Source organism: Theobroma cacao, chromosome 6 (genome assembly GCF_000208745.1).
Source record: "Theobroma cacao cultivar B97-61/B2 chromosome 6, Criollo_cocoa_genome_V2, whole genome shotgun sequence".
In the NCBI taxonomy this organism is placed as follows: Eukaryota; Viridiplantae; Streptophyta; class Magnoliopsida; order Malvales; family Malvaceae; genus Theobroma; species Theobroma cacao.
In genome coordinates, this window is record NC_030855.1 from 13,072,549 (window position 1) to 13,086,338 (window position 13,790).

General features: G+C 32.0%; 1 protein-coding gene across 25 annotated transcripts; it reads left to right on the forward strand.

Annotated features, from left to right (window-relative positions):
- LOC18595777 lies at nt 4,967-12,461 on the forward strand. Of its 25 annotated transcripts, none has more exons than XM_018123548.1 (6): nt 4,972-5,547; nt 5,658-6,158; nt 6,943-8,601; nt 8,918-11,378; nt 11,485-11,506; nt 11,606-12,461. In XM_018123548.1, the coding sequence occupies exons 1-3, from the start codon at nt 5,146-5,148 to the stop codon at nt 7,054-7,056; spliced, it is 1,017 nt and encodes a 338-aa protein (XP_017979037.1). In that variant the 5' UTR covers nt 4,972-5,145; the 3' UTR covers nt 7,057-8,601; nt 8,918-11,378; nt 11,485-11,506; nt 11,606-12,461. The 25 variants fall into 25 exon arrangements, with proteins under 25 accessions (XP_017979041.1, XP_017979042.1, XP_017979037.1 ...); XM_018123542.1 differs by having other exon boundaries at nt 8,918-10,760; nt 11,309-11,378; nt 11,485-12,461; XM_018123552.1 differs by having other exon boundaries at nt 4,967-5,547; nt 5,658-5,807; nt 6,021-6,158; nt 8,918-12,461.

Here is a 13,790-nt window from a genome sequence, read left to right on the forward strand (position 1 = left end):
ATTATTATTTTATTTGTTTAAGTTGGAAACAGTTTAAAATCTTTTAGAATGTGGTATTTGGAAACAGTTATCCACAGGGGAAATGAGAAGCTGATATTAAAGCCTTGCGAGGTTCCGGTTGACATTCCGGGTAATGAATGTCGATCGAGACGTCGCGGCGGTTGTCACTGGCTCGATGGGAGTTCCGGGTCGTGACACTAGCAGAGAGCACTTAGTCAACTGACTTGGTTGACTAAATTGATTCTGTTTCTCAAACTCTTCAGCCCATCATTTCTCCAATTTGAAATTTGATCAATCAATGTTATTCTTTGTTTCACCAATAAGCTTTCTCCTTGTTATTTAGTTACATTTTGTTGATTTTATCTCTTTTTTTTTTCAAAAATACTCTTTGAAGAGTTAATAAATTAATTTCATATATTAATTTTCTGCACACTCAAGTAAAAGTATTAGACACAAATAAATGGGAATGTTTTGTTATCATTAAAAACTAATGGAGCTAACAATGACCTCTTTAATGCTGTTCAGGATTTTTCAGAGGAGCAGGGATGCCACAAGGAGTAACTTTTACAACTCCGATTTTACTCCCTAAAAAACCAAATGCAATGCAATGGAGGGATTTTCGTCCAATTAGCTTATGTACTGTCCTCAACAAAATAATTACTAAGCTATTGGCAAATCGATTGTCTGCAGTATTGCCATCCCTAATAATTGAAAATCAGAGTGCTTTTATGAGTGGTAGACTAATCAGTGACAACATACTCTTGGCTCAAGAGTTGATCGGTAAGCTGGATCATAAATCAAGAGGAGGTAATATTGTTTTAAACTGGACATGATGAAAGCTTATGATCGGTTACACTTGGATTTTTTATATTTGATGAAGGAGAAATTTGGTTTTAATGCTCAGTGGATAGATATGATTAAAAGCTGCATTTCGAATTACTGGTTTTCTTTACTGATTAATGGGCAGTTGGTTGGGTACTTTAAATCAGAGAGAGGCCTATGATAAGGAGATGCAATTTCGTCTTTACTATTCATTCTTGCTGCTGAATATTTATCTTGTGGCTTAAATAATCTATTCTCTCAATTCTGCTCATTGCATTATCAATCTGGATGTTCTATAAATATAAGTCACCTTACTTTTGCGGATGATGTCACGATTTTTACTAACGGAAGCAAAGCAGCCTTGCAAAAAGTATTATTGTTTTTGCAGGAATATGAATAGAGCTCCAGGCAGAAGCTTAATCCCAGCAAAAGTTGTTTCATCACAACCAATAATATGTCCCACTCGAGGTGTCAGATTATAGCTCAAGCCACAGGATTTCAACAGAAAATGTTACCTATCATGTATCTGGGAGCTCCCGTATACAAAGGACCCAAAAATGTGTTGCTTTTTTATTCCCTTATTAATAAGATCTGAAATCGCATTACAAGTTGGGAAAATAAAATCTTGTCTCCAAGAGGGCGCATTACTCTATTAAATAGTGTACTATCATTTTTGTCGATTTATTTGCTTCAAGTGCTAAAGCCGCCAGTGATAGTAATTGAGAGAATTGAGCGTCTTTTTAATGCCTTTATTTGGGGAGGTTCTTTGGACAGCAAAAAGATGCATTGGACAGCATGGGGAAAAATAGCTATACCTTGTTTTGAAGGTGGTTTAGACATTTGTAGCTTGAATGATGTTTTTGAGGCTTTCACTACGAAACTTTGGTGGAGATTTCAGACTTGCAGTAACTTGTGGATTCAATATATGAGAGCAAAATATTGTACTGGTTAAATTTCTCACACAATGTCTACCAAACCACATGACTCCACCATATGGAAACGAATGATCAGTGGGAAGGACACAACAGGGCAGCAGATAAGGTGGCGGATTGGTAAGGGTAACTTACTTTTTTGGCATGATATTTGGTTGGGTGATGAGCCCTTGGTAAACTCTTTCCTTGCATTTTCTACTTCCATGATTAAAGTTAATTATTTCTATCATGATAATGATTGGATGTGGATAAGCTTAGAGCTGTATTACCAGCTAATTTTATTAATGAGATATTGAAGGTCCCTATAAGTTGTACACAAGAGGATTTGGCATACTGGGCTTTAACTCCAAATGGAGAATTTTCAACCAAGAGTGCATAGGAACTACTTCGCCAAAGACAACCTATTCATCCATTAGGTAAGTTTATTTGGCACAAGAGCATCCCACTTACTGTTTCGTTTTTCTTATGGCGTTTGGTGAATAATTGGATTCTTATGGAGTTACGGATGAAATCAAAAGGCTTTCAGTTAGCATCAAAATGTCTATGTTGCCGATTAAAGGAGACGGTTATGCATGTTTTTTGGGGTGGGCCGGTTGCACAACAAGTTTGGAATTATTTTGTAAAATTCTTTCAAATCTATGTTAACAACCCTTGAAATGTTATGCACATTTTCCACTATTGTCATTATTCTAGGGATTACTCAAAACCTGGTCATATTAGAATATTATTGCCTTTGTTGATTTTTTGGTTCTTTTGGGCTGAAAAAAAATGATGCAAAGCATAGAGGCCTCAGAATGCATCTTGATAGAGTTATTTTGTGGGTTATAAAAATATTACGGCAGCTTTTTCAGGGTAACTTGTTACGTCAATGGCAATGGAGTGGAGATCTTGATATTGCTACACATTGGGGTTTTCGGTTTGAACGGAAGAGACATGATCCTCCAAAGATTATCCACTGGTCTCGACCATTGATAGGTTAGCTAAAGTTGAATGTCGATGGCAGTTCCAAAAATGCTTTTCAAAATGCTTCTGGTGGTGAACTCCTTAGGGACCATATAAGTACTATGATTTTTTGCTTTTCTGAAAATTTGAGACCTTATAATTCATTATAGGTAGAGTTAATGGCACCACATCGAGGATTACTTATATGTATTGAGTATAATGTATCTAAAATTTGGATAGAAATGGATGCAAAAGTAGTTGTGCAAATGATACCTGAGGGACATAAAGGTTCATCTCAAACTCGATATTTGTTGGCTTCCATCTGAAAATGCTTAAGTCGTTTCTCTTTCTGGATTTCACACATCCACAGAGAAAGGAACCAAGCTGCAGATCATCTCTCTAATCAGGGATATTCACACCAGAACCTGCAAGAATTTACACAAGTCGAAGGTGAGCTTAGAGGAATTTTTAGATTAGACAAATTAAATTTACCTTATGTGCGGTTTAAATAAATATAAAGGAGTAGTACTCCTAACTTTTAATTTTATCTTTATTTTTATTTTCATTTTTTTATGAAATTTCCTTAGCTTCTTGTAAACAGGTAAATTACTTATCTTTGACATTAGTAATCATTGCAAAAATGGTATTTCATGTATTAGGAATTCCATTTCTTCTTTCTTATGTAATTTTGGAGGTTAAGTTTCGATCCTTTTTCGACTGTACTTATTTTTATTAATTATTAATAAAATGAAAACAGGGTAACTGGGCCCTGTGAGAATTTTCAACATAAAAAAATATACATGTCTTTTTTGTACATTAATAAAATTAAACATTGAAAATAGAAGAAATATATAATTTTACAAAGGAGCGCATGGTCAATTATGGCAACGTTGTCCTCCCACCCAACAAGTCAAAGATGTTGACTGTTGAGAAAAGAGAGGAACAACCAAATGGCCTTAAAAACATGGTTAGAGGTTGCGTTAACAACACAACAGAACCTTTTTTAACTATTTTCCTTTTTCGAACTACATAGTCTAATTAATTGATCATATTTTGACACGTAATTAGTAGTTTTTACCAAATTAAAATAAATTATAAAATTTTAAAGAAAAAAATCAAAATAAATGAATTATGAGGAGAATTTTTTTTTATGATTTGTCCTCTTACTTTTTTTTTATCAAAAGCCACAAATTATTCTAAATTGTATTGAAAAAGAATATATATACAAAAAATAAAATGAAAAAGAATCAAGAATAGATGAAAAAAATAAAATTCCCGAAACCTTTTTTATTACAAAAGATTGTCGTCTTCATGATCCACACACTTTTTTTTTTAGTTTTTTTATTTAATTTCTTTTTTTTATATGTTTGTTATTATTTAAAATTTTTATTTGTTAGCTTTGAGTATTTAAAATTATAATGTGAATAATTTTGATTTAAAATATAATGTAAACATCACAAATTATTTTTATCATATTTTTTCTTTTTCTTCTCTCTTTCCTTCCCTTCATTTATTTATTTATAGAATGAAATTTTAAGTATTGAAATTTGATAAGACAGAAAAAGTAATTATACAAGAAAATTAATGATATTGCGGATGGAAAAGAGAAAAATGAAAAAAAAAAAGCAAAATGGCTGTCATTAGACTAAAAATGTATAGATATTATTAATGATATGAAAAAGTCAATAAATAGTTAAAAATAAGTTTTTTGAAGTTAGAATTTTAAAAAAAATAGAAAAACATAATAAATGTTGATATCTTACTCAATAATAAAGGAATTTCACAAATTCCACCTCAAGATATGAAATTTAATATGAGCCTTCAATATGATTTTAAATTTACCAATATGCTCACAATTTAGCATGTTCCTTGTTAGTATTATTATTATTATTATTATTTGAAATAGTTAGCAGTATTATTATTTGACTTTTAAACTTTGAATGAATTAGATTTAGTCTACTAAGTGGGGGGACAACTTTGACTCAGTATACTATTAATTAATGCAGATTATTTTTATATTATGTAAAATACAAATCCAAATATTTATTGATATGACCAAATAATTAGGTCATAAACAACTTGTAAAAGTTAAATTAAATTAAACTAAATAAAAAAAGGAAACAAAAACTAGATCCATCCATTTTTCTTTTTTTAGGTAGCAGTAAGCTGTAACCGGCAAGGAAACTTCTTCCTTTTTTTAGTACCCTAACAGCCTTAACCTGACGACCAATTAGTCCCTTCTTCACCGCTAGATCCTTGTAATCCCTCCTTCATCCACCGTCCGATCATCATAATCTCTCCTAATCCATCAAGGCAAATACCAGCCCACTATATAAGCCCAAATTCAACGCAACGCCACTTCCCAAAAATTTCCATTCTTTCACAAATTCCAAGGCAATTATTTTTCTTCTTCTTTTCTTTTTACACTTTCAAATCAAATTCGCCCGTCATGAGATTCAAGAAAGGTAGCAAAGTTGAGGTATTGACCAAGGAGGAGGTCTCAACCAGCGCGTGGCGGTGTGCCGAGATTATCTCCGGCAACGGTCATACGTACAGCGTCAAGTACGGTTGGTTTCCGAACACTGGTGAGGCGGCAGCGGTCAAGAGAGTCCCTCGGAAAGCGATTAGGCCTTGCCCTCCTCCGGTAAACGGGACCAATGATTGGGTTTCTGGCGATGTCGTAGAGGTGTTCGACGAATTGTGTTGGAAACCGGCGGTGATAGTAAGGGTTTTCAGTGAAAACAACTTTTTTGTTAGGATTCTTGGATCGAATAGCGAACTCAGTGCACATAAATATCGATTGCGTGTTCGACAATCTTGGGAAGATGGCAACTGGTTCCTCATTGGAAAAGTAATTTTTTTTCAACTCCTTGTCTTTTCTTTTACATTAATTTTAACTTTTTTCTTTCATTTTTTTCTATGTAAGTTGTTGATTCTTACCCTATTTGTTATTTTTGACAGGGTTCGTCAAATTTCACAGGGCCGCCGAGGAGAAAAAGATCTTTGCCTGGCTTTTCGAATGTTGGTGGGCAGAAGAAGAGGATCACTGAAAAAGGTGGTGTTGGTGTTCAAAGAATAATTATTCGGCTTCCTTCGCCGGCCTCTGAAAAGGTAGATGCATTTGTTTCCCCCAAAAATATATTGGGTGAAATATGTAAGCCACCTTCTTGTTATAGAATTGATGATACCATGAGTTGCGCGTCGTCTGTTGGTAGTTGTAGTGGTTTAGGGAACAATGATCATAACTTGTCTCGTAGTTTTGTAACAAATGGTTGTGAAGACTTGAAGGATTATTGTAGTGACGCAGACTCGTATTCTAAGCAGAGATGTGGAGGAGGATGTTCAGTTTCCACTAGTGTGAAATTGGGAACAGATTATCATAGTTCAGAGCTACAGGCCTATCAGCAGGCTCTTAGAGCATTGCATGCTTCTGGGCCTTTGACTTGGGAAGAAGAAGAAAAGGTGACCAATCTCCGTTGTGTTCTTAATATTTCAAATGATGAACATTTGAGGGAGTTAAGAAAGTTGAGACATGATGATAACAGGCATTTTATTAGTTGTTACTAGATTTAAGGAATTTAAATGAATTATTTTTCTATCTGGTTATGCAATAGTGTTATATTGTAAAGATACTTGAAATTTTCAATTTGTAATTGTTTTACTATTTTCTTCTCCTGTCTCCATGACAGAAGTTTCATTTTTTTATATGATTTTCCTTTTCCTTTCTTTTCATTTTCGCTTCTCACCTTTTGCAGATGTAGCATATTGTTTGGTGGATATGCATCATAAATTTCAACACAGTAAAAATCTACTTTCCCTGAGTGGAATTGTTGAGTAACATTAAAATGCAAAGCTATGAAATACGTTTTTAGTTACTGGGAAGGATGCCCTAAAATGAATCTGGCCTCTTACTGATTCAAGTGCCTGAAATAGTAACATGTATTTCCTGTTTTTCAACATATTTGTTTTCAAAGTTTTTGTCCTCTAAGATTAATTTGACCTTGCTCATGTTATTTATCAAAGGATGAAAAATGACCTTTTTCATTCATGCTCGCTAACTGGGATCTTGTAAATTGTGATGTGGTGCTGGCTAGTTTATGGATTCTAGCTGGTGTTTTATATACTTGTAGTTTAATGCATGTGAAAGTGTTCTACATCATCTCATGATGATGGTTATGAATGTTATACTTGCTTTATTTCAGCAGTATATGGATTAATGTTGAGGAATATCTTGATGCTTTCTCAGAAATCTCATGGTCAATGTTGGAGGCACCCATATCTTGCTTCTAAAGCCATGATAGGGTTGAGTTTTGTCATCTTTGCAGTTGACCAGGGGGCAATATCCATGGTTTTTTCCTAAAGGAACTCTTAATCCCTGCTGTTGGTATGAGTTATTTTTAAAATTTGATTTATATATGGAGATGCTAGTATTTGTCATTGTATCTCTTGTTGCAGATTAAAACAGGATAATCTTAAAAGATGCCCTACAGTTTTAACATGTAAATTAATTCTTCTTTTTTTTTTAAACAATACATGAAAATTTAAGTTATAATGCAGGTTGGATGTATAGTAAATCTGCTTTCTCTCGTTCAAAATCTTCTAACCTTAAATGCTTGAATGTTGACAAGAATATGTTACCATCTCTTAACTGTACACATACAATTTTGGCCTATTGGGTGCTACATTTGATCTTACTGTCTCTGCATGTAAACAAGTTTTTACATTCTGATGATTTGATGATATTTTTCTAGTTAAATAGCTATGGTTACATACTATGATCAAATGGTGTTCTAACATCATAGGTGGTTGCTTGATTTAGTTAGATGGGTACTCATAAGTCCCTTTGATGAACTCCAAGTTCGAAAATATTTCCCTGCTCATGAGTGTAATGTGCTGTAAGGGTTTTATTTTTTTTTCCTTGCGTAATACTAAATGTTTTCATCTTTATGAATTTTGCATGACAAAAATCCATGCTGTAGTTGACATGTACTTTTCCCCTAATAATGTATAGTGGATGAGAATCCATGCTGCGGGTAGCATGAAGTTATCCCCTAATCATGTACGGTGGCTGATGCATTGAAAGACTTGTCAATGAGAAGAGTGTCTGTTTATATATTCAGATATTGGATTCCTAAACATTCTTGTTGAATGCAGCAGCCATGGACTCAAAGAGGTGATTTGGTTCATATCTTTTAATATCAGCTTTGTACTTCCAATTGGTAAGATTTTTTTGCTATTTGCATTGGCATTTTCTGTGAGATTAGGGGGTGGTAATTTACGGTTGTCCATCATTTTAGTATTGGGTAGGGCTGTGCAAAAGCAAACTAAGAAAATCGACACTAACTGAGGTGTTCGGGTTGGTTTGATTCAGTTTTTGACAGAAATTTAGTTTGTCTGGTTTGTTTTTCTCCATCAGACACTGAAAAATGCAAATTAACCATATTGTTAAAGAAGCCCCCAAAAATAAGCCAGATTTTGGAATTGTTTAGTGGATGTAGCTCAAACACATTGCATTACAAATAAATGATCAAATTCAACTCAATTTATTGTTTAAACCGAAAGGCCCAACCAAACCAAAATTTCAAATCTAATTCAATTTACTTGTGTAATTAAAAAATGTATACAATTAAGTTGGGGAAACCAAAAGCAAAATGTGAAAGAATCCTAACCCTAAGCCACTTTTTATTTTTCATCTTCTCTCTAAATCCCCTCTCTCTAGTTGCTGCTCACTGCCCTCTTGGTCAGCACTCGTACTTTTCCAGAAAGCCGTTACACACCTCCTAGCTTGGATTTCTGTGGGTTGTCCCCCTCAAACTGTTGCGTTGCATTGTCAATGTCTTCCCCCATGTGCCATGGGTTTTTCCTCCATACCAGCCTTCCTCCAATGAGCACCATGGTCTTCAAGGTCAGTTCTTAACTTTGCTTTTTAAAAACTATTTTAGAATTTGTTAACATCCTTTAATCAAACAGTTTGGAATTTCTTCATTTATTTTTAGAATAAACTTCATTTACACCTTTTATGGTTTTAACTTTTCTAAAGGACAATTCAGTGTTTTTTTTTTTCAATTAGCATCTTGTGGATTTTTTTTCAATTAATACCTTTTGCTTAGTAAAAAATACCAAAATAGTTTTAATTCAAAGTTAGTCTATTTGTTCATTTAAAAGAGTATTTTTGTAATTTTACTAGATAAAATTAATAACTTAATCCCTTGTGGAAATAGAAGCTATCCATAAGGTGCTAAACGAGAAAAAGAAATCACATGGTGTTATGTTGAAAAAGCTGGAAGCCACAAGGAGTATAGGTGGGGTTAGAGTCTACCTTTATTTTTAGTAGAAAGTTTTTAGTTCTCTATCTTCCACATGTAGTTTATAAATTTTAGCCAATGGTATATTATGATGTTTATTTGGTTTTGGTTTGAGGATTGTTTTCTTATACGAAATGTGTGGTAGCTGAACTTTAGTTTCATTTTATTAAAAAACTAGATTCTTTGGTAGAAAAAATAAAGAGAAATGTTAACTATATATATTTTTTAATCTGGTTTTTGCTACTGCTACTAGCTTCTAACGCTTATTTCTCTCATAATAGGTTTGTATATTTCAAAAATTGTTGCCACTATTTGCTCAAAATATTAGATTAGAAAAGCTGATTGGATTTGGTTATGTTTCTTTTAGTGATTTCAATAGTTTTTTATTTTTAACTTGCCATTTAACATGTTCTGTTTGGTCCTTTTTTTAAATAGTTGGTCGTGTTCAACTGCATTAAGCAATCCCCTCCATCGCTTTTGCCCGAGACCAAAAGTGCTTGTGACCTTTCATTTTGTTGAGTATGAATGAAAGATGAAGCATTTTTCTGTTTTCATTATAAGTTCATATTTCCTCTTTTATTTTTTTTCCCTTAATATTTGAGGAAGTGGAAGGTGGAAACAATTTCACCAGTAACAACCATTCCACTGACTATGTAATTTTGTTTTGCATTTATTGATTTTAGTATTATATCATGGAATTTGGATTATAGTTGAAGTATATGCTCCCATACAGTTGTTTTGAATTGAACTTGCCTTGTGGTAGGCTGATATGGTTCGGCTCATGTGGACCCTATTTGGTGACTTCTTGTCGTTGTAAGTTTGTTGCTTTATTGAGGCTTGATATTTTTTTCTTGTTTGTTCTTTTGTTTGGATAGTTTTTAAATTGTGGTGTCTGTTGATGAATTGATGTGAAATTCTTGTGGTGTTTATTGTTGGAAAGCTTAGAAATTTGTAGTCTTTGTCAAGGAACAGCTTTGCCCATGCTCTTAATATTTCAAATGATGATATTTGAAGGAGCTAAGAAAATTGAGACATGAGGAAAATAGCTTTTTTTTTAGTTGTTTTTAGATTTAATGAATTACTTTTCTATTTGGTTATGCAATAATGTTATATCTTAGTTCAATGGTGCAGATATATAAAGATACTAGATAGTTAATTTTTGTAAATGGTTTATTTGTTTCATGTCCTGTCCTTATGCTATAAGTTTTCATTCTTTTTCATTTTCTTTCTCCCTTACCAATTTTGTAGTGGTATGTTATTAGTTGGATCGTCTGTGGGACATTATTAAATAATAGCATTTAAATGCAAAGATGTAAATACATTTTAGTGATTGGGAAGGATATCCAATAAGGAATGCCACTGTATAAATATTCAAGTTGCGGAAATAATAATGGGTATAGCTTGGTTACTCAGCTATATTTAAGTTTCAACAGATTTTGTGTCGAAATTTACTTCTACATAGTGCCGGCAGGTTTATGCATTTCAACTGGAATTGTATGTATTTGCAGTTTTATATATACGTTGTAAATCATCTCATGATGGTGGGTATGAATATTATACTTGCTTTATTTTTGCAGTATATGGAATTTATGTTGAGGAATGTCTTGATGCTTTCTCAGAAAATCTCATGGCCAATGTTGGAAGCATCCATACCCTGCTTCTAAAGCCATGATGGAGTTAAGTTTGTCATCTCTTGCAGTTGACCAAGGGGCAACATTCATGGTTTATTCCCTAAAGGATCCCTTAAGCCTAGCTGTTGGTATGACTTTTTTTTTTAATAAATGTTTCAGATATGATTTATCTATGAAAATGCTGGTATAGGTCATTCTATTTCTTGTTGCAGATAAATCAAGATTAACTAAAAGGTGCCCTCCATTTTTAGTATGTAAATTAATAGGTTGCAGTTGCACTTATAGAAAGAGAATTCTTTTATTTTTTGGGGTCAATACAAGAGAATTAAAGTTGTAATAGTTGGAAAATGTTTTTATCTCTGGATTGTGCATATCCAATAATGGAACATTTTTGGCTGGATAATTATTAATTGGCTCTAAACCTTGCTCCACATTTTCTCTTTTTCTCTCTATGCAATGACTTCTCGCATTAAATGCTTGAGTATCGACAAGAATATGTTATTATCCTTGAACCGCATATTTGGCCTTCCAGGGCTGCATTCTAACTCTGTGATTCTCTGGAAAAACAAGTTCATGCATTCTGATTATTGATGATACTGGTCTATTTAATATCTATATTTACATACTATGACCAAATGATGTTCTAACTTCACAGTTGGTTGTTTGATTTTGTTAGATGGGTACTTCTAAGTCCCTTCAATGAACTCCAAGTTTGAAACTCTTCGTGTCCATGAGAGTGATGTACTGTAAGAGAAACATTTTTCTTGCGTAATATAATACTATATATATTATTTTTCATGTATTCTGCATGACGAAAAACCGATGCTGTCCTTTTCCCCTAATGATGTTCAGTGAATGAGAATCTGTGCTCCGGGTAACATGTTCTTTTCCCCCAATCTTGTACTATGGGTGATGTGTGGAGAGGCTTGCATGGATTGATGTTTGACAAGAAGAATATTTGTTATATATTCAGATTTTGGATTCATAGTCATTGTTGTTGGATTGAGCCATGGACTGAAAGAGTTGCTTCAGTTCATATCCTTTGGTATGAGGTGGGTTTCTTTCCAAATGGTAAGTCTTGTTAGCTATTTACCATTTACATGTGTCATGCCACCTTTGGCATTTTCTTTGAGACTGGGGAGTGGTGGTTTAAGGTTTTACATCATTTTATTATTGGAACATTTTGGGATTTTGGATTTTAACTAGTGTGAATGTTAAAGTGATAGAATATATAGGTGTGTGTGTGTATATCTATACACACACACACACACACACTTTAGTTGTTGTGAAAAACCCTGATGCCTTACTTGATGTAGTTCATAGATTTTCAACTGAAGAGTATTGATAAGAAATATCAAAATTTTTTTATCTATTCTTGAAAAGTTTCTACAAACTGATTTCTTGAACAAAGTTGTCTAGCATCAGTAGTGCGTTATATGAAAATGGTTCTATATTTTAAATGGCTATGCTTTAGACATTGATTACGCTATGCTCTTAATAAACTGTTTCAATTGCCACTAGTTGTTTAAATAAAATTCTGTTGGTTACAGTAAAACATTCTGTTAGCAATATTTAGCAGCATAAGGAGCAGGGTAGTCCGGGAGTAATGCTGATGATCTCCATAATAACACTTCCTTTGTGAGTAAAAGCTGAAGGCTTGAGAATATTGACGGTTGCCAACATCACCTGAATACTGTGAGTGATACTTGCATGGAGATTGTAATTCTATAATTAGGCATTGATTTGTCTTTGAAAACATTTTGTAATAGAATAATGAATACATATATTCTCTAACTAATCTATCTCGTGGAATCTAATTGGTCTCATCTCAATGACCAAGGATGTTGGCTATTCACTGTAGGTGGGGGTACTGTACTAATCGCTTCTTTTCAAACTGTGCACTGCAGGGTGCACCACCCATTGCCTAATTTTGAGCAATTCAGCATTTTCCTTAAAGAAAAACTTTAACAACGAAACCTATCTGAAAAGGATTAATAAGAAAAACTTTAATATATATTGACATCTTAATTTGGCATTTACTTTTTTTTTCAAAACGGCTAAATTAGATTAATATCTAAGAAGCCATTTTGGCATTTTCTTAAGTCACATTCTTTTTACCTATCAATTACCAAATGCGGCTAAGAGGTTAGTATTGTGAAAACTAGATTTAAATTAGGTTTATGAATGGTTTCAGAAAATTTTAAATAAATTTTTATTTTTTATTATGTTTAATAAAATTTTTATATTTTTATTTTGAATCAAAAAAGTATTTATGATTAATGGTTGGTTAATTATTATTAATAAAAATATCACGTGACGTATTGATGATTCATAATAAATGATGAAATGATATAATGATATGATTATGTAATATTTATATTAATATTATCATGGATATCATATTATTAAAAAATAAGATAGGCTTTAGATTTTTAAATAAAGAGTTAATAGATATGTTTTTTGGATTAAAAAAGTGAAAATATGATAAGTGTCATTTTGATCAATCATAATTAATTAGACAACTATTAGTTATTAGGATTAAATAAAAGTATTATAACTTAAATGAATGTAATAAAAAAATTTATTTATTTATTTTTTTCAATAATTAAGAAAGCTTTCTAAGATTAAGCCTTTAAATTACTAATAGCACATTTGGTTCGTGGAATAAATAAGGATGAGATAGAATATGTATTACGTGGGAATAGAATGAAATGAGAATAGAACAAAATAGGTATTACGTAATTTAGTATAACGAATGGAATATGGCAAAAATAATTATTATGACTTATTGCAATATTTGATTGGTAATAATAACTGGAATAAGAAATGAATAAAAAATAAAAAAACAAAAATACCATTTATTATATATATATGATTGTTTTATTTTATTTTTTAAATATTAATATTTTATTTATAATCTAATCATTAACATTATAAAATACTAATATTTTATTTATAATTTGAATGTTATTATGATTATTTATTTTTAAATTATTTTGTTTTTAAACATTAATAATGTATAATTTATTTAAAATATTAAAAATTGATAATTTAAATATTAATATTTTATTTATACTTTAGTCATTAATATTAAATGTTATTATGATTATTTTTTATTTTATTTTTAAATATTAATAAGTTATATTTATTTGTAATAT

What these genes read in the sequence shown, in the direction of transcription:
- LOC18595777 (XM_018123529.1), top strand. Translation starts at nt 5,146, where the DNA reads ATGAGATTCAAGAAAGGTAGCAAAGTTGAGGTATTGACCAAGGAGGAG. An exon ending in ACTGGTTCCTCATTGGAAAA is followed by an intron (nt 5,548 to 5,657) that starts GTAATTTTTTTT and finishes TATTTTTGACAG; the next exon opens with GGTTCGTCAAATTTCACAGG. An exon ending in CTTGGGAAGAAGAAGAAAAG is followed by an intron (nt 6,159 to 6,942) that starts GTGACCAATCTC and finishes ATGCTTTCTCAG; the next exon opens with AAATCTCATGGTCAATGTTG.